The sequence below is a fragment of the Drosophila subobscura genome, chromosome A, assembly GCF_008121235.1.
Source record: "Drosophila subobscura isolate 14011-0131.10 chromosome A, UCBerk_Dsub_1.0, whole genome shotgun sequence".
Classification (NCBI taxonomy): domain Eukaryota; kingdom Metazoa; phylum Arthropoda; class Insecta; order Diptera; family Drosophilidae; genus Drosophila; species Drosophila subobscura.
The window spans coordinates 11,713,394-11,741,041 of record NC_048530.1 but is presented as its reverse complement, the minus strand read 5'-3'; the positions used below and the strand labels follow the sequence as shown (position 1 = coordinate 11,741,041).

At 45.8% G+C, this 27,648-nt stretch overlaps 1 protein-coding gene across 3 annotated transcripts; it reads right to left on the bottom strand.

Moving 5' to 3' along the window:
• Positions 1-645: 645 nt before the first annotated feature.
• On the bottom strand, positions 646-27,648 carry LOC117903057 (segmentation protein Runt). Of its 3 annotated transcripts, none has more exons than XM_034814804.1 (5): positions 27,044-27,648; positions 26,761-26,977; positions 14,843-15,043; positions 2,650-2,812; positions 646-1,833 (listed from the first exon to the last, which is right to left on the bottom strand). In XM_034814804.1, exons 1-5 carry the CDS (start codon positions 27,431-27,433, stop codon positions 1,512-1,514), a joined length of 1,293 nt encoding a protein of 430 aa, XP_034670695.1. In that variant the 5' UTR covers positions 27,434-27,648; the 3' UTR covers positions 646-1,511. The 3 variants fall into 3 exon arrangements, with proteins under 3 accessions (XP_034670695.1, XP_034670692.1, XP_034670693.1); XM_034814801.1 differs by having other exon boundaries at positions 658-2,590; positions 2,654-2,812; positions 27,044-27,641; XM_034814802.1 differs by having other exon boundaries at positions 659-2,587; positions 2,654-2,812; positions 27,044-27,640.

Here is a 27,648-nt window from a genome sequence, read left to right as displayed (position 1 = left end):
GTCTTTTGCCTCTCCTCTCCCTCTCCATCACTCTTTCTCTTTCTCGTCCTTTTGGCCGAGAGACCCTTTTCCAGGATTTTTCTGTTGGCTGGTTTACTTTTAGACGCTTTTTTTCGCTTTCAAGTTTGACCATTTATTTAAACTTTTTATTTAGCGAGACTTCTATTTGCGCCAAAGTCTCTACAGCAATAAATTCAATTCTCTTTGGGCTTCCTCCCCCCTTTCGCTCACAACCTCTTGTTAACCCCTTTGATGGGTGCACCGGGTTGGGCAGAAGGTGAATTAATTTTCTTAAAAGCTTTTCTTGGCGGCGCTGATTATCCAAATCCCATTCCCCAATGCCATTCGCTCTTTATGCATCTGTATGAAGGGGATTGGACCCAGTCTACATGTATCAGCATCTGTGGCATTGCTTTCTTTCAAAGATAATGACGGAAAATGTCTCTAACATGGTAAAAATAACTTCAATCGATCGAATTCGAGTACTCTTTCCTGCTGGTTGATCAGTTTGAAATTTGTAATTGAAATTTTTATTAACGAATCTTTGGCACACTACTCGAAGTACCCTTACATATATACAAATTTGATCTCTGACTGTCTCGTGTGAGTGTGTTGCGTGTGAGTGTGTGTGTGTGAGTGTGTGTGTGTCTGAGCTTAAATTTATTTTTAATAAATTTTAAAATATTTGTATTAAGTTTTCTCTTCTTTATACTCGTATATTAGTTGTATGTGTGTATAACTATTCTCTTTTTCTTGCACAAAAAAAAATGTTACATTATATATCTTAAATGTCTATGTCTATATAATTGTTGCAAATATTTCTTTAGACTTGGAGCAATATATGTTTGTTCAATGTACACAGATCTGGTATCTACATATACGTATATGTACAACATAATATGCATACATATGTATGTATGTAGCACTATATATTAGATGTTATTTTCTTTTAAATAATTGCCCCAGCCTTGAACTATTTTTATATATTTTATTGTTATTTTTAGTTTGTATTTTTACGCTAGGGTCATGCTAATTGATTTAAATTCGATATGTGAGCCGCTTAGACTAGGGGTTGACCCAAAAAAAAAAAAAGAACAACACACAAAAAACATTACATAGAGCGAGGGTTGCTCAATGAGTTTGTCGCCGAATATGTGTGGCTTCGATTCTGCTGAGTAACTCTCAATCCCCGCACTGCCTGAACATCTTCTATTAGCTCTCTGTAATACATTGTGAGGGCAATGCGGCATGGAGTGAGTTTGCCAGAGATCTTGCCAGGGGGAGTCACAAGTCCATGGAGCAACCCTCGCCAGCTGCGATATGGCGACTATTCACACAACACCACAACCGCAGTTCGCTCTCTATCTCTATGTCTCTCTCTATAGCTCTCTCTCTCAATCTTTCTCTCCGTTTGATTTGGGTCTGGTCTCCCGTGCATCCTTCGCATCGATCCCATGCTCGCCCTGTCCTTGCGCCGCCAGGCAAGTGCCCAGCAAGGCGGCCGCCAGCCGCTAGTAGGGGCGCCACACATCCGCCGACGGCTTGGGAGTGCGCGTCCGTATGGGGCCGCCCCCACTGGATCCAGAGCCGGAAGCTGAGCCGCTGGCCGATCGAGAGGTGGTGCTGACATCATCCAGATCGATAGTCTCCACGGGCGAGGGCGAGCGGCGCGTGGAGCTGACCGGCGGCGATGAATTCGGATTGGCATTCTCCGCATCCGGTGGATTGTGCGTGATCAGTGTGACACATCGCTTGATCAGATTGACACCGTCATGGTCGCCGCCGCTCATCAGCGAAGTTGCCGAGTCCTGCTGGTGCTGCTGCTGCTGCTGGCTTTGCGACTGAGCCTGAGCCTGAGCCTGGACCTGGGCGGGAGCCGCGCTGGCTGCTGCCGCCGCTGCGGCGCTCCTTAACCATGGCAGATCGCTGTAGCTGCCGTAGAGCTGGGTGTATAGCCACTGGCTGGACTGCGGCAGGAGAGGGCTCTGCAGGAAGAGCTGGGCGGCCAGGGCCGGATTGAAGCTGTGCGAGGGGGCAAAGTGATTACCACCGGCCGCTGCAAAGCCACCAAATAGCTCCGATGGATTCTTGCTGCGTTGGATGAGGGCTGTGAATGCGCCACCCGAGCCGGGCGCTGTATCCGTCAGCGATCCGGCGACTCGTCCACTGACCGCACCCTGATTTCTGGCATCGCCACTTGGCTGTGTGCCGGGCTCCGCTTCCGCCTCTCCATCTGGTTCCGCTTCTGCCTCAGCCTCAGCCTCAGCTTCCGCTTCCTCTTCGTCGTGTGTGAGCGGAGAGCTGATGCTCTTCCGAGGCGAGCCCGTCACCGAAATGCTGTCGCTCTCGAATCCCGCATCGATGTTGCTGCTGTTGTTGTTATTGTCGTGCTGCAGCGAGGTCAGGATCGTGGGTGGAGATCGCGGAGAGCCCAGGGGACAGTGGATGGGTGGCTGGACAAACGCACTCAACGTGCCACTGGTCGTTGTGGTGGGTGATCCCTCCGGACTGGTGGTACTGTGTGCGGCACCCACTGTTGCCAATTGCTGCTGCTGCTGCTGTTGGTGCTGCTGCTGCTGCTGAGCGTCTGCTGGAGGGAATGGAAATAGTGAGATTGATGTATATTAAATGGCGTATTTTTCACAGCACTCACCGCTCAATCCTCTCAAGCCGCTGGCTGCCGGAAATGCCGCATGATGGCCAAAGAATGGGCCTGCTGGAAAACCCGCCGAACGTCCACCCAAGGCCATGTGCGCACGCCAATCGGGCGCATGCAGATGACTGTGCATCCCCACCAAATGGTGTGCGAAGCCTGGAATGGGAAAACGACCACATTGAGATTAAATCAATTAAGCAATGGAATTGTAGGGCATTCGAAAGATCTGATCCATAAAATTGATCAAAGTCCTATTCCCATAAGAACTGGAGATAACCGCAGTTATCTCAACTCAACTTAATGGGTTCAACCATTTAAAAAAAAACCCTCTATATCTTCTCAAATACCTAACCAACTTCGATGGAATAATCGTTAGTCTAAAGATTCATAAATTTGTAATTAAACAATAATGTTTGCGCTATCTTGGCAGCATATTTAAATATATTAATTTACTTTCAAGACGAATATCTTCAAGTGCCACATTTCAGATTGCCGTCGTTGACTAACGTTGAATTTTTGCGAATTGGATCGCGGAAAGCATTTGAAGGACTTAAAAAAAGTGTAAATTCAAGGCTACATCAGTTCCTGCCTAAAAGCCGCTCGAAATGGCCCAACAAGTCGGACGCAGGCAACTATCCAACCGTCCAACGAACACTTTATCCGGAAAGAAATACAGCGCTCAATGAGTGGCTAGCATTTTAGCATCACTTTGCATATTTGAAGGCCTTTTCAGATCATACATATGTGCACGCCCCCTTGCTGTACCCAACTGGTGCTTGGCTTTAAGCACACTTCAAGGGTATGAATAGGAGCATGAAGGTTATGCCAACTACATAAATCATTCGAGAGACTGCCAAGTGCAATGCCAAGACCAAGACCAAGACCAATAACCAAAATCTCAAAACCAAAAAGAAAAACAAATAAAAAATAGAGAGAAGCAACAACAAAACCAGGACAAGACCCAGACCCAGAAGCAGAAGCAGAAGCAGAGTCTCTCTGCTTGCAAAGCCGTCTCGACCACATATAGCCCACTGTGCAAGACCAAAAATGTTGCCGCACATTTTGGTTGCTGCAAAACAACATTGGCAAAGGCCTCCATGGCGGATGGATCCGGATCCCTCCACCCTCCACCCTCCACTCTGCAATGCTCACAGGCAGCCATTGCTGCTTGCTGCTTGCTGCTTTCTCCTGCTGCTTCTTTGTGTGCATGTATAGGGCTGTGTATTGTGTGTGCGTATGCAAGTATGTTTGTATGTATAGATGAGTGTGTCCAATGGGGAGCGCCACCTGCCGCTGGCCGCCTTCCGTCATGGGAGTCGAGACCAAGACAAACTCCTAAATAAATTCATTAAAATTATCCCCCAAGCAGGGCGCCGTCCCACTCGCTCGCTCTCTCTTTCTCTCTGGAAATGTATTTCCCTATCTCCGTCTCGCCCAAGGCTGGCTGGCTAGCTGGCTGGCTGGCTGTGTCCATGCGGCCGCCATCAAGTGGCAGCCCACATTTGTGGGCAAGTGGAAGGAAGCCAGTGCACTTCTGCCATTGCAGCAGCCTCCTTCTAAGAGGCAGGCTCACACACAAACACAAACACAGGCAGTGGCAGTGGCAGTGGCAGTGGCAGTTTCAGTAGCAAAACGCGACTGTGACGCTGGCTGAGACTGCGGCAGTGGCAGAGGCAGAGCCAAAGACGTTCGAAAGGAAGGGTCTTGGTTTGGGGTAAGGACAAATGCCGAAGCTTAAGAAAACCGTCAAGGCAGCTGACAAAACAGCTCTGAGAATTTCTACTCTCTGAGACGCAGACCGACCACAATACACTCACATGCTTTTGTGCTCTCTCTTCTCTCTTTCTCTTTCTCGGTCTCCGTCTCTATTTCTCTTTCTAAAGGCTAGGTGGCTCTATCGGTGACTCGCTAGCGTTGTCTCGCTTTAACACACTTGAGGCCAAATACTTGGCCAAGTTTTGCCAAAGTTTGCAAACCAAAATTTCACCGAAAATGTGACACCAACGAACCAACCAAACGAACCAAACAGTCAGCTACAGTGGGGGTGCCCAAATAAATAGGGATGTGGGGGGATAGGCTGAGAGCAAAGGCCAGAGCCCCCTCCCTCCCACCACTACTCACGGCCAGTGCAGTGTCTGCTGAGGCAACGTTTGGTAGGGCATCATCATCTTCATCATCGTTTACGCCTGCCGCCCCCAAATGTCTTCAGCAGAGCAGTTTCTTCTGCTGCATTACTTGATTGGCATGGCTGCATTACGATTTCCATTCTTCCATCTATACAATTCCCCACACACACTCACACACACACACACACGAGCGCATATATAGTCATTGATATCTGTACAATAGATGCAAAACTAGGTCAAGACGGTAGTCGATTTATCCCTCTAGCCCTTCTAGCCCTTTGCCACTCTGTGTCAGACGAAAACTTTTATTCAGAGTCAAAACAATACTGTGGAAACGTTTGATGGAACATTCTGCAGTAATGGGTAGACGGAGGGAAGTCGGTGCCAATAAGATTTTTAGCAACTGTTCACTGACTTCGAACATGGTGAACAGGAGAGCAACTCTGTGTAGCACGTGATAAGTCCCACGTTCATACCTGGAACGAGCTGGACAAAAATTCCAAGGAGCGGAAAGCTGGGTAGAAAGTGAGGAGCGACTCGACTCAGTCGAATCCCGCGGTTGGTGCTGCCAAAAAATGCAATGAGATAAATTTTAACTGCAAAGATGATCAAAAGTTGATGCGCTGATTCGAAGTGTGTAAATTAGTTGTAAGCTTGAACCAGTTGAGAATTTCTCGGTGCCGAAGATGCCAGCCAGCTGTGCAAGGTATAACTGATATGAGGTCAGGCCGTCAAGCTTGCAGCACAGCTTCGTCACACACAGCCTACCTTACCTAAAACTAATGGGCCATGTGGCTTTTTCTCGATGTCGTTTCGAAGCAAATTTAATTTAGCGGCAAATCTGCGAGCAAATGTAGGTAAGCAGAATGTACATATGCACCTTTGTATTATTTTTTGGCAAAGCTACAAGTCCCTATTGGGCTTATTCCTTTTTGAAACCAGTTGGGAGCAAGCTAACTTAGCAGGGTACAATGATAAAAAGGTACTTCAGGGGAGCTGGTGTCCACCTTACCTGGCAATTGTAAATTCCTCTTATTGGTGGAGAATAATCGTGCATCTGTTTGTCATAACTACATACATACATACATATGTACATGTGCATGTACCGCATTTATAAATTTATAAATTGTGTAGAATGGGATTTCATGTGAGCGTTACTAACATTTGACCAGTCTTAGGGTCATTCGATTAAGATTACGCTGCTGATAACTCGAATCTTTCTCCGTCCCTAATTATAGTTGGCGTCCAAGTGGCACTGACCATATCATTATGTGCCCTTCTTCCATATGTAAAATACGCAGTATGTATCTATTTATGTAAATATCTCTATGTATTTATTTATGTATAGTGTAGATTCTGCTCGTGTGTGTGTGCCTCTACATACACATGTAGATACATATTTACATATGTTTATAAATATATCCCAGATGGGACACTATTTTATAGTTGGGTTTTAGTTTTGTGTCACACAAAATGGCAGCAGTTACAGCCCACAGAAGTACGACGATCTGGGGCTGTGGGCCCAGGAGTGTCCTGTCCCCTTGTCGCTCCCCTCTCTCCCAGTGCACAGCAGCCATCCCCTACCCTGCTGTCACGCCTCCCTCGCACACAGACAGAGATCTGAGTAGTGCCCGCCCACGATGTCGAGTGCTACTTAAAGTTGGCAGCGGCTCCTCTGGCGACGGCTTCGCAGCAGCAGCAGCGCTCTGGCAGTGTTAGTGGCAGCGCAGCGGCAGACCATTGAGCAAATTGTGTTGCCATATAATATAGCATCATGTCGATTTTGGGTAACCCAAAACTATGTACATATACATACATATGTACAGAAGTATGTATGCATGTATGTATGCCACTGCTGTGTGGGCAATGGCCAAGCCCCTGAACACACAGACACAGAGGGCACTAGCAGAGACGCCGACAGTGGGAACACCATAACAAAAACCTAAATATGCGGTCCTGTAAGGGAAACCCTATGTGCGATAAAGGGTTAGCCGCGCTTGGTGTCAGTTTTGGGTTTGCCATTTCTACAGGTTTTTTTTTCCTCTCGTTTTTTCCTCTTTTTTTTTTGGGGTCGGGCTTTCTTCGGCACACCACGTGACGGTATTCGTCGATGCTGCTGCCTCTGCGTGGAGTATATTCCCATTTGGGGCAGGTGCCACCCACTCTCTAGTAACCCTCTCCTACGGCATTTCGATGGCTCTGTGTGTGTGTGTGTGTGTGTGTGTGTGTGTGTGTGTGTGTGTGTGTGTGTGTGTGTCGGAGCATAACGCGGTGCCATTGGTGCGCCACAAAAAGCTTTCATGAGCCCCAACGTCCTATGCTTGTGTTTCTCTTCTCTTCTCTTCTCTTTTTCGTTTGTTCTTTTTTGTTTTGTTTTTTGGGTCCTTGCTTTCGCTTCTTCTTCTTATCCTATTTCTTCACTTCGTTTTTTTTGGGTACCGCAATGTGGGGAGATATTCTGGTTGGTGGGTATGGTCAGGGGGTGGTAACTAGGGGCTTAGAAGCGCCCATTGTTGTAGGAGCGGTGGGTGTAGATATGGAATACCGAAAGTTGAGCCATTTTCCATCTGTAGAAAAGCGTGGGCTAAATTTTGCGCTGGTTCCAATGCGGTTCAGGCCTTATAAAAATATACTTAAAATATATTTAATTTAGGTACATATATTTAATGATAGTACCTCGTAATACGCGGTATTTTCGATGATCCCCAGGCCGATTGTTGGGCAAGGAGATCACGTCACGTCGAATCATGTCTACAACTGCCGCTCAGAATAATAATTTAATTGAATAACAAAAATGAATAATTAATATGAAATATTACAAATTACAATATAACCTCTTTTTTAAGAAAATCCTTTAACGAGTAAAAACAAATCAATTCACGAGAAACTAAAAAGTTAGCTGAAGTCTAAGGCTTAAGAATGTCTTTAAATCAATTCAACAAAATTGTAAAGTAAAATAAATCTTTAGTCAATATCACAACACACCAAAATATAATTCAATAAAATAATTAGAGTCCAATACCAGTGCAAAATCAACATCTTTTCAAATCCCTTCTTGGTACTGTCGGCATCTTTAGCGGTTTGCCGACGGCAAATGCAGCGTTTTCCCTGCCGCCGACGGCATTTCGACGGGGTCCCGTACGGCATGGCGCCCGGCCGAAGAGAGCGAGAGGAAGAGAGCTAGCCAAAGACCCACCCACTACTGCACCCGCCCACACCCGCAATGAAAACGAAAGGCGCGCCCAAAAAGAAACCCAAAGCAAAGGCAAAGGCAAAAACAAAACAAAAGAAAGAAAAAAACTCGACGGCGCGCAACAATTTCTCACCACAAGACGTTGCCTTGGAAAAAAGACAACAACAAAAAAGTTGGTGAGCAGATAAAAAATCAAACCCACTCGGTCTCAAACCGATGCTCTAACTCACCACATGGTCACGGAGCAGGGGACTGTGGGCGTACGGTGTGGGTTGCTACTGTACTTTGCTGCTGCTGCTTGCCAACACCAACAAACCCATTCCTCTGCCCCAACGGATTTGAGCCAGTCCGACGAATCAGGGGAAATCTCCGACGGCAGTACATGGCCCGAAAGTCACTCAAAGCTCGCGACTCACTCAAAGTGCGAGAGCGAGAGCGAGAGAGCGCCTGCGCCCGACACACACAACACACACACATTCGCGCTCGCACGGTAGCCGCGACGCCGGCAGCGGCTGGCTGAGTGGAGAGCGCAGCGAAGGAGTTTCGAGCTCGTTTTCTCTGTTTCTGTTTCGCGGCGGATGCTGCCGCTGCTGCTATTGCTATTTTTTGGCTACCGATATTTTTGGTTACTGTCGGGCGCACTTTGCGGTAAATTCTATTGTTTTTTTCATTTGTTTATTATTCCACGTTCGTTTGTTCCACCGTTGGCTATTTTTTTTTCCCATTTTATTGTGATTAACACATATTTTACAAAGTTGTTGGTTTTGTGCTCTGAGAAATGGTCAGGATTTATTCGATAATGAAGAATAAAGACGGATATGGCATAATGAAAATGTAATTGCTAATAAAGGGCTGACGTTGAGCATAAACGAATTAAGAACAGACACGGAAGAGTGGTATGGAGAATTAAGAGATGATCTTTTGCAGCGACTAAAATATAAAACGAGAATAAATTAAACACTTTGAATGCCAAAAAGAAGGGGATACCAGCAACGTTTCGGACTTATCATGGTGATAGCTGTTGATTTATTGTATACATTTTATAAGTACCAGCAAAACTATTTTTAGTCACTCAAATTTGTAGCGATATAAATTAATAACTGAGAGATCCTGTAACTATGTCTGGATAATGAAAATGATTTCATAAATAAGATCAAACACTATAGAAACCCTTTCCTGAGAAACTATATGTGAGCTTGACACCAGCAGAGGTTAATCACCCATCAGCGCATTCGCAAATATTCCCACATCAGATCACATCTTGGGCACCAAATAATTCAGCAATTTGAAGACATTTCACAAAGTACTCAATAGGCCACCCCTGCTGGCGTGGCAACACTGGAACTAACAGGACGAAAAATTGGGAGCAAGTTAATAAAGACTTTGCGACAGGCAGCTGTTGCCAATCACTTATCAGTGGCATTCGCCACAGGTGAGAGCTCAGTTGGATGTCCTTTCCCCGTCTCCGTGTTAGCAGCTCGAGCAATGCCACCCACAAGAGAGCCTCCCCCTACCCTTTGGGGGGTGGGTGTGTTTTGTCAAGTGTCTGTCATATCAGTATTTACATGTATTTGTTGTAGATTTGCAAATTGTTTTGGCAAATTTGTTGCTATTTTGTGTTCTGTCAGGAATCCCCTGGAAACGGCGGCCCCATCCATCTCTATATTCTCCTCCTCAATTTCTCCCGCCCTACACCCAACACACGCACAATACGCACAAATTTACCGTTACACAAGTGTTGTCAACACATGCGTTCGGTACCAGATTGTGGATGGAGGCGGAGAAGGAGAAGGAGAAGGAGAAGAAGGTTGAAGGCGGTAGAGGTGGAGGCGAAAGAACCAGATTGGGATGAAGAAGGGAGGGAGGCGATACCCTGATTGGGGTGGTGTGGAAGATGTGTGGTGGCCGGGTGAGTGTGATGCCCTGGCATACCAATCTAACCCACACACACACACACACACACACAACCACGCACCCACACGCGGGTTGCCAAGGCCAAGGCGTAACAGGCCGCAAGTTATTACCGAGACGCAGGGCTGCGAAAAAAAAAACATTTCATTCTTTTTTTTAGGGCAGCCTGAAAAACGAGCAAAATTTCATTGCTTCTGCCAGCCTGCTTCTGCCTCTGTGCTCTTTGGCATTTGGCAAACATATTTTCGCAAATGTTGTAAATAATTTTAAATGCACACCTTGTTGCCCCAGCGCCAGTCCTCCTGCTCCTGCGTCTGCCTTTTCGAAGAGGCATGTAAGGGGGAAAGAAGAGGCCAGGCGATAGGCCGGGTACAGGACTCTTGGGCGGAGTCCACGACCCTTGGCGTATTAGTGTCGCATTGACACGTAAATTGACATGAAATTGAATCAATGCTGTAATATGTCCTTGGGGGACGACAACCCCCCACACAGCCAGAGGGGCAGACAGAGACAGCGAGAGAGAGATGGCCCTGGGGCTCTTTAGACCTACAAGGACAATGACTTTAAAATATCTCCCTCTCCGTGTACATATTTATACATATATATTTTGCTCTTGTCAGCCAAATTGAGCTGTAGGCCTTTGGGCCTTTGCCCTACCCTCTCGGCCTCTCACCGAACTGTGACTGTGCAAATTTTGTGTGTCTGTCTGCATGTTTGATTATATGTACTAAATCATCTCATTCTTTCTTTCACTCCCTTTTTTTGGTGTCTTGCTTTGGGCGGGTGGGAGCTGCGCGTTTATTAACTTGTTTAAAGACTGCAACGTTTAACCCTTTTAAAGCCACCCCCCAAACAGCAAACAAAATAAAGCAAGGATAAAATGGAGAAGAGAAACGTGTTGAAATGGACAAAGAACATGAAAGAAACTGTTCACTTTTTGTGATTCTCCGTGACTGAGGGGGCCATAAAAAATAATGTTCATGTTTAGAGTTTTAAAGCATGGAGAATATAAAGATTTAGAAGTTCTTCCTTTATACATTTATTCTTATGCGAAATTAATATACAAATCACTAATAAACAAAAAAAAACAAGTACAGGTAAAATTTAGTGGCATTCGGATAGTTATCACCGGCATCCATATCCGCACAACTGAGTAACATTTGAAGAACCATCATAATCATTTTATTTAAATATAATTATATGACTCTTTGAGGGAGTTTTCAATTACGCATCTAGTTGCATTATCTAGCAATCTTCCACTGGTTTTTGGGGCATTCTCTTGGCTTCAGAAACAACAAGCGACTTGAAGTTGAAATAATTGATTTGATCTTCTGTCGATTGGCATTCTTTGGCTTTGAAGCAGACCTCAACACAAAGTGCCCGGACCCACAATCCCCTTACTTCTCAAAGGATAAACCAAATGTGGTGCAGTCGCTTTACAAGTGTGTGTTCGTCTGAGTGTGTGTGTGTGTGTGTGTGTATCTGTGAGTGCGTGCATGCATGTGTGTCTGTGTGTGTGGGTGTGCCAGGGTGAAGTCAACAGACTTTGATCTTTGCCCGGCGCCTTTGCCTTTGACAGCAGCCCAAACAACAGCCAGGACCAAAAAAAGGGGTTTTAAATAAATAATCTTAAATGAGGAAAAAATATACATATATTTAAACACACATACATACATACATACATACACACACACAATGCTGTGTGGGTGGGAAGGATGCTGCTCTCCGTCTGCCATTTTCTTGGAACGTTTTGGGGAAATTAATTCGAGCAGAAAATTCATTTACAACATTAGCGAGACACACACACACACACACACATAAAAACGTACACACATAGAGTGGAGTTCTCCTGCTGTTTAGGGTTTTATGACATAAATTACATCAAGCGCAAAATTTTAATATAATTTTCACTAAAAACGCAACGTGAAACTTTTTTAGTTACACTTCGTGCCCGTCAAAGGATGGGCCAAGGGCATGCGGCACGGGGAAGGTGTAATGCGGGAGGCAGCGCGTGTGTGAAACAGGATATCCGCTGCGGAAGCTACAAATTTTCCACTTTTCCACACAGAAAGTGAGTGAGTGAGGAAGAGGGTACCCAGGCACCTTCCGAGAGATGTGTATGAGAGAGGGGGCGAGAAAATGGGTAAAATTTAAGGAGATGTGGAGTGTGAGGGGGGGTGGGACTCCTCACTCTGGTGGCACTCTGTGTGTGGAAGCTTGTCACTAATGTGCTTCTGCTTACAACGCCATTTTATATTTATTTCGTTGCAACGTCTCAGGGGCGAGAAAGGGCTCAACTACTACATATTTGCCGAGTCCTTTTAATCATTTGGCAAACTTTCTCTGACACGCAGCAGCAGCAGCAGCAGCGGCGACACAAGCAGCAGAACCTTTTCGTATGCCAAAAAACGACACACATAAGTAAGCACTTACACATACATGCACATGTACACACATACACACAGACACACATGGGCGTGCAGAAGCACAAAGTCCTTTTAGTTTTTAATGTAATTTTGAGACTTTTTCAGCTGCTGTGTCACTTTGCACTGTCGTGGATAGATAGTGTACGAGCAGTGCTCTGCTCTCCTCCACTCAGCCCTAACGTCGCTCTCTCTTCTTTTTATTGTAGCTTCCCCTCGGGTACGTACGTGTACCCCTCTCTCCGTCGCACACACACACACACATAATTCTCTTAGTTCACTAGTTGTTAGCAAAAAGTTTTCTTAGTTTTAAATGATTTGCCAGGACAGTAGGAGAATGGCCAAAGGTTTCAAGAACGACAAGCGGAACTTCGCAAATTTTAAACATTTTCAAATCAATCTCTATAAGAATGATCATTTAGTGTATCGCCATTTAGTGTACTTCCATTAAATAAAATCTAGCGCATTGTGTGGTACATTTTGACGTCAATAACCAATATGTAAAAGGTTACTAGTTCAGAGCCGCTTTCAACATCTGAATATTAAGCCTAATTGCACCACTGAAGCTCTGACAACTTTCAACTGATGAAGAGGAAAAAAGAGAGCACATAAATGATGCAACATCTGAAACAAGTGAATACGCAAGCCTTTTGGTGAGATTCTCCAGCCCCTAGCACCGCTTCTAACCCCGGAAAAAAAGCAAAGGAATCGTATTGAATCGAACCAATGCGAACGTAACCACCCGCAGAGCTCTAGAGGCATCAACAGTGGCAGGCCTCATAAATTTCATGGTGAAATTGTTAAATTTTAATAAAATCAAAGCGTATCAAACGCGATTTGTTCACCAGGCGACGACTGTTTCTGTTTCTGTTTCTGTTTCAGTTTCAGTTCCTTGGTATCCCCATCCAAAAACCCAGTCACAGTCGTCCTTGCCATCGTTATCCTTGTTCGCAGTCTGGTTATATCGCGTGTTTATAGTTGCAACAGTCGCGCGGGGCTCTTTAAAATAATTTAAGGCTATGCCTGCTGCTGCTGCTGCCGCTCCTGCTGCCACTGCCCTGAGGGGTTGGCTTGGGTTCGAGGATGGTTTCGGGTACGGGTGCAGCGTACAGCGTACAGCATACGGATTCGGGTTCAAGTAATATCCAAGAGGATATTACCATCCCCCGCGAGACGATGCGCATTTGAACAGCAGCGATATCCACGAGAACATCGAAGTCAGCAAGCAGCCTTCGCGAACTGCTGCCGGGGCTGGCGCTTTTTGTGACTCGTTAAAGGATTAAAATCATTTTAATGGATTTTTCAAGCTGTTGTTTTGTTGTATAATTGTCGCCTCTATTGTGTCTCCCAGTGTTGCCATAAATAGGGCACACACACAGAGAGAACGACAGGGAACGACAGGGTGGTGGTTGTGCATTGCAAACTCGTCTCCAGTCTCTAACTGAAGGCTGACGACTTGTCCGCCCTGATCCATTTGTCATCATCTTTATGCTAATGGCTGGAGGTGTTAATGAAGCACAAGCCGGAGACAGCAACGATTGCTGGGTCTGAACATGCTGGCTGCGCCACACAGCACATGGAAGCTGTTGAAGAACCGAATAAAGACGCAAATCATGGTAGCTGTTGGTTGCTTATAAATAATATAATATCCCTATCGTTCGATAATACAAAACTTGCAAGCACTTTCCATAGATGCTTACAGCTGCAATGGATTTGTGAGTCTCCGCGAAATGTTAGCCAATCTTTTAGGGTACTCAGGAAATGAAGTTTGGCCAAGCTACCAATAACAACGATTTGCCATGGACTTCAGCGGTTTATCTGTAGTCATTAATCCTTTCTCTGCTAGTCAAATGAATAGCCAAAAATCCAAGAAAATGTCCAAGAACTCACTCCAGCAGGGGCTCATCTCATTAGTGGATATTGAGAGGCCAGAGGCCAGCGGCCAGAGGCAGAGGCTGGGATGAGTCAAATGGCCCTTCCAGGCATTTGCATGGAATTGGAAACTCTGCCATATAACGGGGGATATTCGCTTGGCAAGTCATCCAATCGGGTTATATACACAAATCTCTAATTAACCCATAAGCCAATCCAGATGGAACTCCTCCCCCTCTCTCCCTGTTGCCCTCTGCATGGCCCATAGCCTTTGGCATTGGCATTTTGGGCTTCGGTTCGTTTAACCCCTTAAAAAGGTATATTTATTTACAGCTAATTTCGCGTGCGGCCCCGCGGCTAAAATAGACAAGCAATAAGCCTGCAACACCCCCTCCCCCATCTCCCAATGCCACTGCCACTGCCTGGCTACCTGCCCTACCCCCTCTCGCCATCGCATGCCACCTGACATTGATACGTGTGGTTCGGTGTCTAACGAGCGACAAGCCCTTGAGGCCATTTGACAAAGCCGCTTAGTTCCGTTCGGGCCAGGATCCCATCCGCCCCATCGCCACCGAGTACCAAGTGGTAATGCTATCGTTTAAGTCGGGGTTTTCTCGTAGCCCTTGTTGCCGTCGTTCCTTTTGCTGTTGTTGGTGCTTACCTGGCAACTTGAAGGGCAATCCGGCCATAAGTGGATCCGGTCCAAAGCGCTGCGGCCCAAAGGCGAACGGATGGAAGCCCTGATGGCGCACCTTGGAGCGTGGCTCCCGTGGTCCATCCACGGTCACTTTGATGGCCTTCGTGTATGTGGCTATCTGTATGGGATTCGTCGAGATGACAATTGTCAGCGTGAAGCTTTTGCCTGTCAATTAGAGAATGAGAACACGAGTAGATTATCAGCATTAGTTTTAATATCAAATTTGGATATTTTCACAGATTTATTCAACGATCAATGACCAAGAGACCAAGAATCTCTTTTCTAACACTCTACAAGTCCCACCAATTTCCCTATCTTACTCATAGAGACGATGCGTTGCTGTTTGGTTAATTTGTTGGCGACCATACCAATGCAATCAATGGGGACACAAATTGCAGCTGCAACAGCAGCCGCGCCAGTCATGCCCCACGAGTTCCAGCAGCTGCCAAATTATGCTGTGAATTTATAGATTTTCCATGACCCTATGGATTGCCATGACCCGTAGATGAGTTAGCAGAGATAGAGACAGGGGAAAGGGATTGGGAGTGGGTTTGGGTATGCACACATGGAAATTAAAGTGCGGAATTTCGCGAAAATTAACCCCCGACGGGAGTTGTGAAAGCTTCATAAAAACACACAAACACACAACACAAATGCAGCCTGGCATGCAGACACCAAGCGAAAACGAATGAATGAATGAATGAATGAATGAATGGGTGGATGTGTGAGTGGGGGAGGGTCCTGGCGCTAGGGTCCTGGACAGGAATCGGACCTGCAAACATTTCTTTTCGCTTCCAATGTAATATTAAGCACCGTGCGGCGACTTGAACAGGGCAACTACTCGCATTGTGGCTGGACAGGATCCTCATTCATTCCCCCACCCATGGTCATTGCATCCTGCCGCTGCTCCCCTCACAAAACAGAACTCTCGGCATTTTTGAAATATCCATAAAGTGGAACTGCCAGACAATGCGAGAGTCGCAGGGGTGCGAATATAAAATTCATTTGCCAAACATTTTGAATGCCAAAATGCTTGAGTTAATCAACAAACGGTGAGAGGGTGCCCACGGCAGCCCAGGGGATGGCACGCAAGGAGAGAATTTTGAGGCTTTGTTTGAGGCAAAAGGGTGGCGTCTCAATTGAATATGGGATTGACCCCGATTAACCCAATGCTAAGATGAATTCATGATGAGTAAACTCATCCAACTACTTGTCAAACTTTCAGCCAAACTAAACATAAAACTCAACACAATTCACATTCATATTTTGAGCATATTCATCTCCCTCTGCGTTCCACCATCACATCATATTATCTCATATTCATTTCACTTAACGGCTGGCCACCAAAGTCATTTGCAGCTTTTGGGTCTGCACACAGCCAGACCCAGCCAAAAGAACATGTAAAAAACAAACAAACTTCTTAGATTAATATTAAATTAAACGAAGCATGCAAAAAACGCAAGAAGGCGGTAATCATTAAGACAAAAGGCAACAAACAAACTGTGAACCGACGACAGTTTTTGGGGCAAGGGCATGGGCCCACACAAATTTGAAGGGCTGCAAAATGGCGAAGAGGTGGAAGAGAACCTGGGGGTAGCCCAGAAACCCCAGAAACCTACAGAAGAAAACAAATGAACATAAACAGGCGAAACGAACCAAGAAACCCAAGAAAATGAAATGAAACTTTTTTAATTATGCGCCCTCAGATACTTGGGGCACACTGCGGGGTGCGGAGGGGGGCTTTAAGAGTAGTGAGAGAGTGGGGAAAGTGGAGAGTGGGTGGAAGAAAGAGAGTCCTGGAAAGAGTGGTAGCAGAGGATGTAACCAAAGAAGGCTCACAAAGTGGCTAAAGACAAAGGACTTGGGCATCTATTTATTTTCACTTCTTTCCAGTTCGCTTTGTGTGTGTTTTGCCAAATGAGCAAAAATTGCAAATAAATCTGTAGCCTGTGTTGGCCATCTTGCACCACCAACCAGCAGCCCTCTGGCTGTGTGTGTGGGCGTGGCATGGAAAGCAACGGCGACAAAGAACTTTTCCCTGCTAATAAGATGAAAAACCATTAAAAGTCGACACAAGTCGCGTCCATTGCAAGTTGAGACCTTCAAAAGTGGTGTAGGAATGTGGTGGTGTGGGGGGTATGGGCGGTAGGTGGGGGGAAGGGGGCAGCTGGGGCAGCTTGTGTGGGTAAATGGGTGACTATGGGTTGGGTGGGTGGGTGTTGGTGCTGCTGTTGTGCCGGGTTAAAATGTTGTCATTTTCGCAACAAAGCAGAAATTATCACCACTTTGCAAAAGGCGACGACAACGACAACGACGACGCCGCTGGGGGGGGATGGGGGAACAGGGAGAACAGTCTGCACCCTTTTCGTAGAGCTCAACACTGACTTCATGTGCGTGTGTGTGTGTGTGAGTACAGTGGAAACTAATTAAAAAGAAACCCCAAAAGATATAAGGGTTATAGCCCAAATAATTATACCAAAAGGGGATTTCTGGTAGATTCTCTACGAATTCAAGGCCGAATTCAAATTAAATTCTACAGTAAAACCTATTGAAATGGGATGGCAATGCCTTACGAGTAGTTTGCTCAATTCAGCTGTGTTGAAACCATTCCGAAATGCATATTTAATCCTCTTCCATTCACAATCTTGCACTTCGTTCTGGACGCACTGCAAAAAGCTTCACTGTATCCACATAAACATTTCTATATGTATACGTGTACACTTACTTCTGTATCTGTGTGTGTGTGTGTGTTTGTGTCTGTGTCTGCAAGTGTATTTCAGGCGCTAAGTGATGTTAAAACAAAGTTTTTGAAACGTTTAACCTTACACAGCAGCAGCAGCAGCAGCAGCAGCAGCAGCAGCCTTTGCCTGCATTTTAACTTTCGATGCTGATAATGAAGGCGAGCCAGGACCAGGACGACGGACAGCACCAAGAACAGGACCAGAGCAGTGTGGGCAGCACTGGCTACAGAGCAGAGCGGCGCAAGGACAACAGGGACACCCAACAAGGGTTCGTATGCTTAGGCAATTTAATGGCTGCTGCTGCTGCTGCTGCTGCTGCTGTTGGGTCGGGTATTCGGGAGCTGTTAATGTCGTTAGTAGCATGGCGCCATAATTATAATTTGACATAAGACAAGAAGTCTGAGGTTGACAACAAAATGACATTTTAAATACACAGGCAGCGGCAGCAGAAGGACCAGAATCAACCCTCTAGGCCCAAGGCACACAAGGCCTAAACCCCTCCCCTCCCCCACATCCTTGTATCCGTTCTGTTCTGACGACTGTGCTCGTATTTAGACACTTAACAGATCATAATTTTAACACTTTGCCTTAATGCCAAGAGCATTTGCTTAATGGCCATGGCTTGGCGAGGCTTTTCTAAAGGGTCTGGAGAACGGCACCCAAAACGCCGCCTGTCCCTGCACATATGTACGTATTCTGTGTACACATGTAGGGTAATGTAATGGCAGTCGAAAAAAGTTCCTTAGGCCGCTCTAATCCTCACACAAACTTGCATCTTGGCATTCCAGTCATTTGTAAATTTCTTAGCCATAGCTTAGACTGAAGTCTTTCGGGATCTTTAACAAAAACTCGTCCAGCCAACACCCCTCAGACGGCAACAATATCGTAAGAGTTTATTTGCATAAACTTACTTAAACTACCACTCCAGCTTGGTTGCCAAAGTGCCACTCCCTGCCCCCTTCGTTGTAGAGCCAGAGATAGATTCCTTTGCCCGGCATAAATATTCATATGTTTATTTCATGGCAAACAACTCGCAAACAATGGGCAGCGGGAACGTAGCTGAAGATGGAGCTTCTTTTTGGGGGTAGACTTGCTCCGTCTCTGAGATGATTGGGGTGCACGAATATCGCATGATTTTTGCTCTTCCTTATGTATTTTCTTGTGCAAATATAAAATCTTTTGAGTACTCTAAATGGTTTTAAATGTTTTTAGTTTTGAATGCAAGTATTCGAAAAAGGCAACACCTTTGATTTGCCTTTGCAAATAGGCCGCCAAAATATTAGCAAAACAAAAAGACAGGAAAAACGCAAATAGTCCCATTGCTATAAATAAATCCAAGCTTGCTTCTGAACATCAAAAGTAGAGTAGATCTCCCTTTAGTTAAGTGAAAAGCAACGGGAACTTATAATAATGCGCTATAAATATTTGAAGTCTTTGTACGAATTCTCTTCAGAAGACAACGATTAAGCAGTGAAGTACTGAAGGCGGAAGGCTTGCTTCGTTTTCAGTTCAATCTCTGAGAAAATTAGGCTTTAGATTCATTAAATTTTGGATCAATCAGTGCACCAATCAATAGCGGGATAGTGGCTAATGGTTATTAATATTTTTGTATATTTATATTCCTATCCCTATATCTTTCTATTATATCTTTTCCCCATCTTTATTCATCCTGTTGGCCTTTTAAGGTATTCGATTTCACTGCTAATATCACTTTCAGGAGCTGAGACTCGTTTCGATTTCACTTGCTTTAGCTTCAGCTTCAGCTCCAGCTCCAGTTTAATAATCATATACTTTTACCCTTTTAGCTGTTGGCTCTTGCTGCTGCTGTCTTGTACGTGTAGCTGTTGCCACTGTGTTGACATCCGTTTTTTTGTTGTAGCTGGCAGACGCCATAACCGATTCTGTGTTGTATGGCCATGGCCCCGGGGCAAGTGTCAGTATCAGTGGATGATGCGGCTGATGATGCTGCTGCTGGGAAAACTTTCCCACATGCCAGCAGAAAGGCAAAGTCAGAGAAGCGACAGAGAAAAAAGAAGGAAATTAAATTTCCAGCAAAGTCAAAAATTATATTGGCAATAAATGAAGACACAGCCGGCGAGTCATAGCCGTGGCTGGAGACTGGAGACGGAGTCTGGCTGTATAGCCAGACGTAACGCGCCCTGCAATTACGACTTCTCATTTGCGGGGGTGGCTGCCTCGGGGCATGGGCACGGTGGCTAGATGGGCAAATGGTAGGGGCTGCTGGGGGGCACGCAACGTTGCCAAACAGGAAGCCGGAATCGACGTTTATTAAAACGGAAACTCGAGACAACTGTGCGGCGACGGCGGCGAAGGCGGCATCAACATCAGCAGAAAAAAAAACAAAATCAAACCAGAACCGGGACCAGAAAAAAGGAAAAGGAAAGAGAACCGTGAGTAGCACGGAAGAAGGAAAATAAACGCGACAAAGACGATGGCGACAAGGACATAATTCTGTCCTTGGGGCTAGCTGATAAGCACAAAGACCACCCCTCGCCCAAAGAACAACAGCCAGCCCCCCGCACAAGTGATTCACAAAGACACAGAGCCAGAGCCCATTCCGCCGGATTCTTACAGCAGCAAATGACCAAAGCGGAAAGTGTCCCCCTCCCCGAGCCCAAAGCCAAGGCAAAGGCCGCTAAATTGCAATTTTCTAGATTTAAGCGTGAACAATAAATGTCACATAATCTGTAAGTAGCCAAATAAAAGGCCAGAGGCCGCCGGCACCCCCTCCTGCTGGACGGCCTAAGCTATTTAATTTAATTTATCGCATTTTAAACATCCAGCCTAAACAATCGAGAGCACAAAGGCAATGCCCAAAAAGGCACACAAAAATGGTAAAAATGGTAAAAAAAAATTAATATGTCTGCATATACAGCAGATTTATTGATTGCGGTTGCAGGGGTGGTGGGATGGAGGGGTGGAGGGATGAAGGGAGGGGTGCAGATCGGAGCCATGACTTTTAAATCTTTTCAGTGTTCGTTCCATAGAAATCCAATTTGTCGGAGCGGCGTGTCATGGGATAAGGCGACAGAGTAGCTGTCCCGATAAGTAGGAAACACACAAATCTCATTGGGGCAATTTATTGGCAGTGTAATTGGGTTTGGGTTTGGGGTTCATCTTAATTTATAGAAAAACTCTCGAGCTGCTCTTCCTGTCTGCTTTCCTGTAGCCAAACCTCCAGCTACCATCTCCCCACAGAGAGCACACTCCTGCCGCCACAAAAACTGAACCTTCCTCCAAGCCTCCGCCATTCATGAATGATGCGGGCAAGAAAGTCCTATGACACATTTCATTATACAAATATCAATTAAGCACACAGCAAATACTAATTGTAAGTGTGTATGCATGTGTGTGTGTGTGTGTGTGTGTGCCACCACCAACCGGAAACAAGCAACCCACACGGATCCAACCCCCAACCCCCAAAGCCATTCACTGGACTCTCATAAGGGCTGCTGTTGGCTTGGAAGGCGGGCAAATGTTAATGAAAATTAAAAATTCAACATCAAAAGCAAGAAAAATGTAAGGAAGGCAAACGCCGACCAAAAAAGTACTCCCTCCCCATCCCATTTCCCTTCCCATCCTCCAGGCTCCCACAAAAGAAGTGTTAATGTGTTATCTGATTTATTTATGTATAAGCCAGGCCCCACCGCCATCCTTCCTAATTTCCAACGCATGTGCGTGTGTGTGAGTGTGTGCGTGTGTGCATGGGAAATTGCTTGAATTTGTGTAAAATTTCGTGACTTCAATTAAATTCCATTCGATACTCAAGGAATTTGGAGAGATCTGATGGTGCGCAAGTAATTTCCGAAATTGGATACTGTATGAGAGAGAGTGTGCCACCAGCAAACAGACAAACAAATACGTGGAGTACTCATGTACAAATGCAAACACATGTCTGTCTGTCTGTCTGTCTGTCTGTCTGTCTTTCCGTATACATCGGGTGTCTGTACATTTGTATTAAATCAAATTTTAATTGCGCATACTTGTCCCTCGGCAAATATTTGCAACGCTCGCTCGCCACCGCCTTTGACTCTGGTCTCTGCCACTGCCACTGCCACGAGTATCTCCCTGTGCGTGTGTCCCTGTGTATCTTTGATTCTCCCTCTACTGACTTGCTGCTGAGACTTGCTGAGGTCTGTTCGACTTTGGCCAAGCCAAAATATTTTAGCGACAAGGAATTTAAGGCCAGCAAACAACAAACCAGACAACCGAGCCACACAGAGCTCGCCAATGCTTGGCAAACAAACATTATGAGCAAACAGACAAACAAAGAACAAAGAACATTATATAGCCAACAAAAAATGAAGCCAAAGAGACGGCAACAAATTAAGCTTTGAGACATTCTACAAAATGAGCGAATATATTAAGGAACGAACGTAGCTGAGCAATTTTAAATTTAGGACATCAAATATCTGAGGGGAGACCCTCTTTGATCCAAGCAACGATCAGTAGAAGAACGTTAATAAATTCAGAGTCTTAGAATTTAATTGAAGAATCCAAACTAATTTCCAAGGTGAGGGCAAAGCCTCCTTCTTTGGTGTGGTTTCGTTCCCAATTGGTAACAGACCAAACCGAAATGGAAAATACTCTAACTTTGGTTAGTGAGGCCGAAAGGGTGGGGCGACTTCCATCCAACATTTGCCCCCAAACTCCAAGTCTTAAAAGCATCTTGCCGCACAGCGAGGGCAGGTTGGATGGGTGGGTGACTTCTTGCCCTGGCTTATGCCTGCCCAACTTCTGTTAATGCCTAAATAAGTAGAAAATTCTGCCCCAACCCCCTGGTTCTGGTGCTCAGGGGTCGCACACAAAAGTATCTAAGCGGCTGCCTCCTAGGAAATCTGTCAAATGTCAGTGGCAGCAGGGCGCGCGCGGCAACGTTGACGTTGGCTCATTAAAAAACGAACTTGTCCTTCGACTCCCATCCAAATCCACAGACGCCTGCCGCTTGCCGCTTGCCGCTTTAGGGGCTGTAGTTGACACCTGGCCAAAAGTTTTGCTCTCTGTCTGTGTCTGTGTCTGTGTCTGTGCCTCCTCGTGGCTCCTGGTTTGGTTTTAGCCTAGCACAAAATGGCGACTTGGGCTGCGACCATTTTGGGCTCTACTGTGCTGGGTGTTTATCACATTGCTGCTATTAATTAAGCTTAACGAGGTTACCGTTCGCAACCACACCCCTACCCTACCCAACTAGGCATCACGGCGATAAAGGAGGAGGCAAAGGTGAAGGCGGAGGGGAGGGGAGACCTGACATCTTAGTGCGGCAAACTTCATAATGAAATTTCACCTTCATCTCATTAAAAGTCTTGAGTATTTTTCGGGCCGCCAAGAGCTAGTAAATTGATGCGTGTCCGTGGCAAAAGGGTTTCCAGCAGCTCTCAACTCTCAACTCTCAATTCAGAACTGAGCCACGCCCAGTTCCGCCAAGAGCCAGAGACAGATCCCGAGACATGACCCCGCAGAGTGGGCTGGCTGGCTGGCTGGCTGGCTGGCTGGTTTGCCTGTTGCCAACGCTGGGGCGCATATTTAATTTTTAATGAAGTTTAATGGAAGCCGGAAGCTTTAAAGAAAAACCAACTGAACAACTCACGAGCTCATGAACTGAGCAACTCAGGAACTAAGCAGATGCGAAGGCCACCAGGCACCAGGCACCAGGCAACGGGCGAGTCGAAGCGGAGCAAAGCTTGAAGTCAGCTAGTGTCCGCCCTGAAAAATATGCTAAAACATTTACTTCAAGAAGTAGATTCTGGGATGCTTCAGCGGATATAACTGCTCCCCCCTGTTGCTGCTGCTGCTTTTGTTGCAGTTCTTTGGCTCATGTCTGCGTAGCTGTGGTTGGGGTAGTTCCTTATTTTATTTCTAATTTAACAATTGCAAAAATAGGCAAATATTTTTGATACTTGATTCTACATTTTGATGCTGCTGGAGCAATTTTGCTAGAGTTTGTCATTAAGGGTGGGGAAATTCGGCGACTTGTGATGATCAGGAATAAGCAAAAACTTGATCGGGCTAGAATTCCATTTGTCGACACACAGCTCAAGGAAGTATTACAATCCAATGCCAATTCAAAGAACAAAAATGCAAGTAAATGTCTACGGCAGAGTGTCCAACTGCACTTCTGATTCCACATAACTCTCCCTTGCCCTTGCCCATGCCCTGAGCAGTGTCTCCACTTGTTCAGGGGGTTTTGGGGGCTGAACTGGGCAATAAGCAGGCAATAATCACTTGCAGTTAATTAACATATTATGGCAAATGCAGCAGCAACTGCAGCAGCAACAATTGCAACAAGAAGGCTTAGATGTTGCTGCTGCTGCTGCTGATGCTGCTGCTGCTGCTGCTGATGCACTTTGGTAATGCACTTCAAAGTGCTTACACATCAATGCAATGGGCAGCCTCTCATTTACATGCATATAGCAAATACAGCAACAATAATTACATGTGCCGGGTCCCACCTCGTCCCACAGCCTTCGCCTGCGCCCACACCCCCCTTTAAGCAATCTCTTTCAGGCCCATGCCGAGTGCCCCATGCCCCATGCCCCCTGCTCCGATGGTGGCAGTATCCAAGTGATTGTAATTCATTAGTAGACAACAACCAAATGCATTTCCCATGTGCCTGCATCTGTATCTGTGTATCTGTGCCTGCATCTGTGTCTGTGTGTGGATTATGCAGTTTCCGCTTCAATGCAGCTGCAGTTGCAGTTCCACACTCCCACTGTTGCACGATTGTACGGTTGCACGGTGCACGGTGCACGGTGCACGGTGCACGGTGCAGTGTTGCAATTGCAGCTGCTGATGCCGCCATTTTATCTAATTGCGTTGCCATCACTCCCACTCCCACTCCCACTCGCACTCCCACTCGCACTCCCTCTCCCAGTGCCACTCCCATTCCCTAGCTCTCCTCCAACTCCCTCTTTAATACGCATACGCCGCGTGGTCCATATCATTAAAATTACGAGTGCTGTGCACCTAAACAAAAAAAAAAGAAGAACAATTTTGTGTAGCCAAGGAACAGCGAGGGTGGGCCCAGAAGTTTACCGAAGGCAGTAAGAAATTTCATAATAGATCAAAATCATTTCAAGCAATGGAAAATATTCAATACCGAACTGAAAGTAAGACCAGCAAATAATATGCAAGTTTAGGGGGATTTTCAAAGAGGTAAACACTGTTGGCAACTTTCTATTGTGCACATATCTTTCCAGCTGTCCTCGTAGACACTCATCTGTAACGCTTCCTTACTGATCGGCCCTCATAAATTTGTTGCACAGCGCAGCGCAGCGCCCTGGAGTGTCTGCAGCCTTGACAACTGCAAGTGGCATTAGTTGTAGCAGCCAACGGCCAGTGCCAATGGGCAACAATGGACAACAATTACAATTGCAGGCTTTGCATTACTTTTTCCTAGTACAAGGGATTTGCATTTGTTTGCTAATTGAAATTAAGCAAATAATGCAGAAAGAGGGCAGCACCCCCAAGTCCTAGAGATGGAGAGAAAGAGAGCAAAAATGGAGGGGGACTTGACCCACGTAATCCTTTTGTAGCGCATTAAAACAAGAAGGGTCCCCAAAAATAGGAACAAAAAAACCAGAAAATAAAATAGAAAGGGTTTGCCTCGCTGGGTTAAATAATTTAAATCCATTTGTAGAACATTTGATGCTGCCTTTTGGCAATTGTCACGCCGCCCTTTTATATATATATTTTTTGTTCCCTCTTCGCTATTTTCTGTGTGCTTTTGAACCCCCCAGATAATTAGTAAGGAAAAAGCAACGAAACCCAAAGAGAGATCCCCATAATCAAATGTTTAAAAAAAGATTTGCCAAAGTAAATCCCAAGGAATTATTTGCCACTTGAAACGTTTAAAAATGTCAAACAAGTTTCATGGATAGACGGTCGGATGGTCGGATGGTCGGATGGATGGATGCGAGGCAAAGTCGATGCTGTTGCTGATGAGGGTGCCCCAAAAAAAGACGACTGTGACCCTCCAGCTCCCAAAAAGCAATCTCTCGCCTTTTGAGGGGTCAGACAAACTTAATGAGCAAATTGTCAAATGCCGCGGCAAAGCGAGCACTTAGACATGCCCGGGAACACCCTACCATCCCCCCGCAACGGTACAGTCTGCGGAAAAGAAAAATAACTTGGCGAAAGCGGAGACCCTGATAAAGTTGCGTAGCAAGAGGAAAAAGTACAAAGTTGTCGCTGTTGTTAGCCATGTTTTGTTGGGGATTTGAATAAACAGTTACGCTGATTTAATTTGGCCAGCAACAACAACAAAAGTCTAAGAAAAAAAGAAGAAGGAAAACCGAAAAGCGAGAAAAATGAAGAAAGGGGGTGGGGGGAGGGGGGCAGAATTCTATCACAGTATGTTGTCTGTCACCCTCGATTTGATTTTTAAATTGCGTTCGTGATAAATTGACGAAATGAACAGCAATAACGCCCTGAGAGCCCCCAACAGCAACAGCAACAGCCACACCAACCCCACTCCCAAACACGAAAAAAATCTCAAACAAAATTGACAACTGTCAAGACTGTCTGCCGCCGCCAATCCACAGAGGCATCGCCGATCCGCCACTCCCCACCCCCAATAGACACATAAAAATTAACTACAGACTACTTATCTTATTTGTTGATGCCAGTGTGGAGTCATGAGCCGCAGTCGCAGACGCAGTCGGCCGAGGACATTGCAGGACAGCGAACAGGGAGAATATACAGACATATATGAAATGCGGAGGAATCCCCAGGCGCTCCAGCAAAAAGTTTGTCAGCGGCTTTTGATGTGTCTCGCTCTCTTTTTATGAGAGAGTGTATGAGTGCGTGTGTGGGTGTGTGGGTGTGTGGGTGTGACAATATGCGTAGATAACATGCGATGACAGGGCAGGAAGCACGCAATCAACTCCAACTGATATTCTGAATGGTAATGACCAAAAACCGAAGGAGGCAAAAGCTAAAGAAAAGGGTCTTGAGGTGGCTAAAGACAGGCCACAAAATACAGAAAGTTCCTATGACCCTTACTATCTTAGATCAAAGCAAAGTTACTAAAAGATTTCTATAGATTTCGCTATCGATACTCTGAATAGGCCTTTGGGGGAAATATCATTTCAAGAAGCATTTTTCTTGGTTTTCCTTATGACTCACCTCTTCCACTCCTGCCCACAAATCGCAGATCATTGAACTTTGCCACCTGATTCTTCATCACCGCCGTACAGTTGCGCAGCTCACCACAGAAGTTCTCATCGTTGCCCGCCCGAATGGTGACTATTGTCCCATCCATGACCTCGCCCAAGGCCAGCACCTTGAAGGCAATCGGCAGCGTTTTGTTTGATCGCCAGTGCGTGGGCAATGTGGTGCAGACCTGAATCAATATTAATTAACATATTAATTATTTAGATCACATATTAATTAGCTTATGGCCACTTACCACATGGGGTGAGCCCGTCTTGACCAACTCGCCGGGATGTTCGGCGAGCAGGACGTCGACGGTGCGCTCAATGAGATTCTCTGGTGTCAGATATGGGCTTGTATCCACGGGTTTTGACTTGGCATTGTTACTACTACTATTGTTGTTGTTGTTGGTGGTACTATTGTTGTTGTTGTTGTTGTTGTTATTATTGTTATTATTGGAGGATGACTCTGCATTGCGTCGCTTCGTGGTGCTGCCCGTTGTGGTCGTCGCTGTTGGAGTCGTTTGCTGTTGGTGTTGTTGCTGCTGTTGTTGTTGGTGCAACTGTTGGTGAAGCTGTTGGTGTTGCTGCTGCTGCTGCTGTATTTGATTTGAGGTGGTCGAACTGACCTCGGCAGAAATGTGCATTATTGCAGCTGCTATAGTTGGTTCAAGGTATTCAGTTCTGCTCTGGTTTCAGCTTTGACTCCGTCCTTTCCGACTGTACACTGCTGCTGTTGTGCTCCGCTGCTGCTGCTGTTTCTGATGGTTTTTGGTTTTTGGTTTGATTTCAATGTTGCCTCAAAGAGTCGACGCTTTCAATCCGATCATTGTCAACTCATTTGGTCAATCTGGAAGATTAA

Coding starts and splice junctions, on each gene's coding strand:
- LOC117903057 (XM_034814801.1), bottom strand. CDS start 27,433: ATGCACATTTCTGCCGAGGTCAGTTCGACCACCTCAAATCAAATACAG. Junction 26,978..27,043: donor AGACGGGCTCACCCCATGTG/GTAAGTGGCCAT, acceptor ATATTGATTCAG/GTCTGCACCACATTGCCCAC. Junction 15,044..26,760: donor TGTGGGCAGGAGTGGAAGAG/GTGAGTCATAAG, acceptor TCTAATTGACAG/GCAAAAGCTTCACGCTGACA.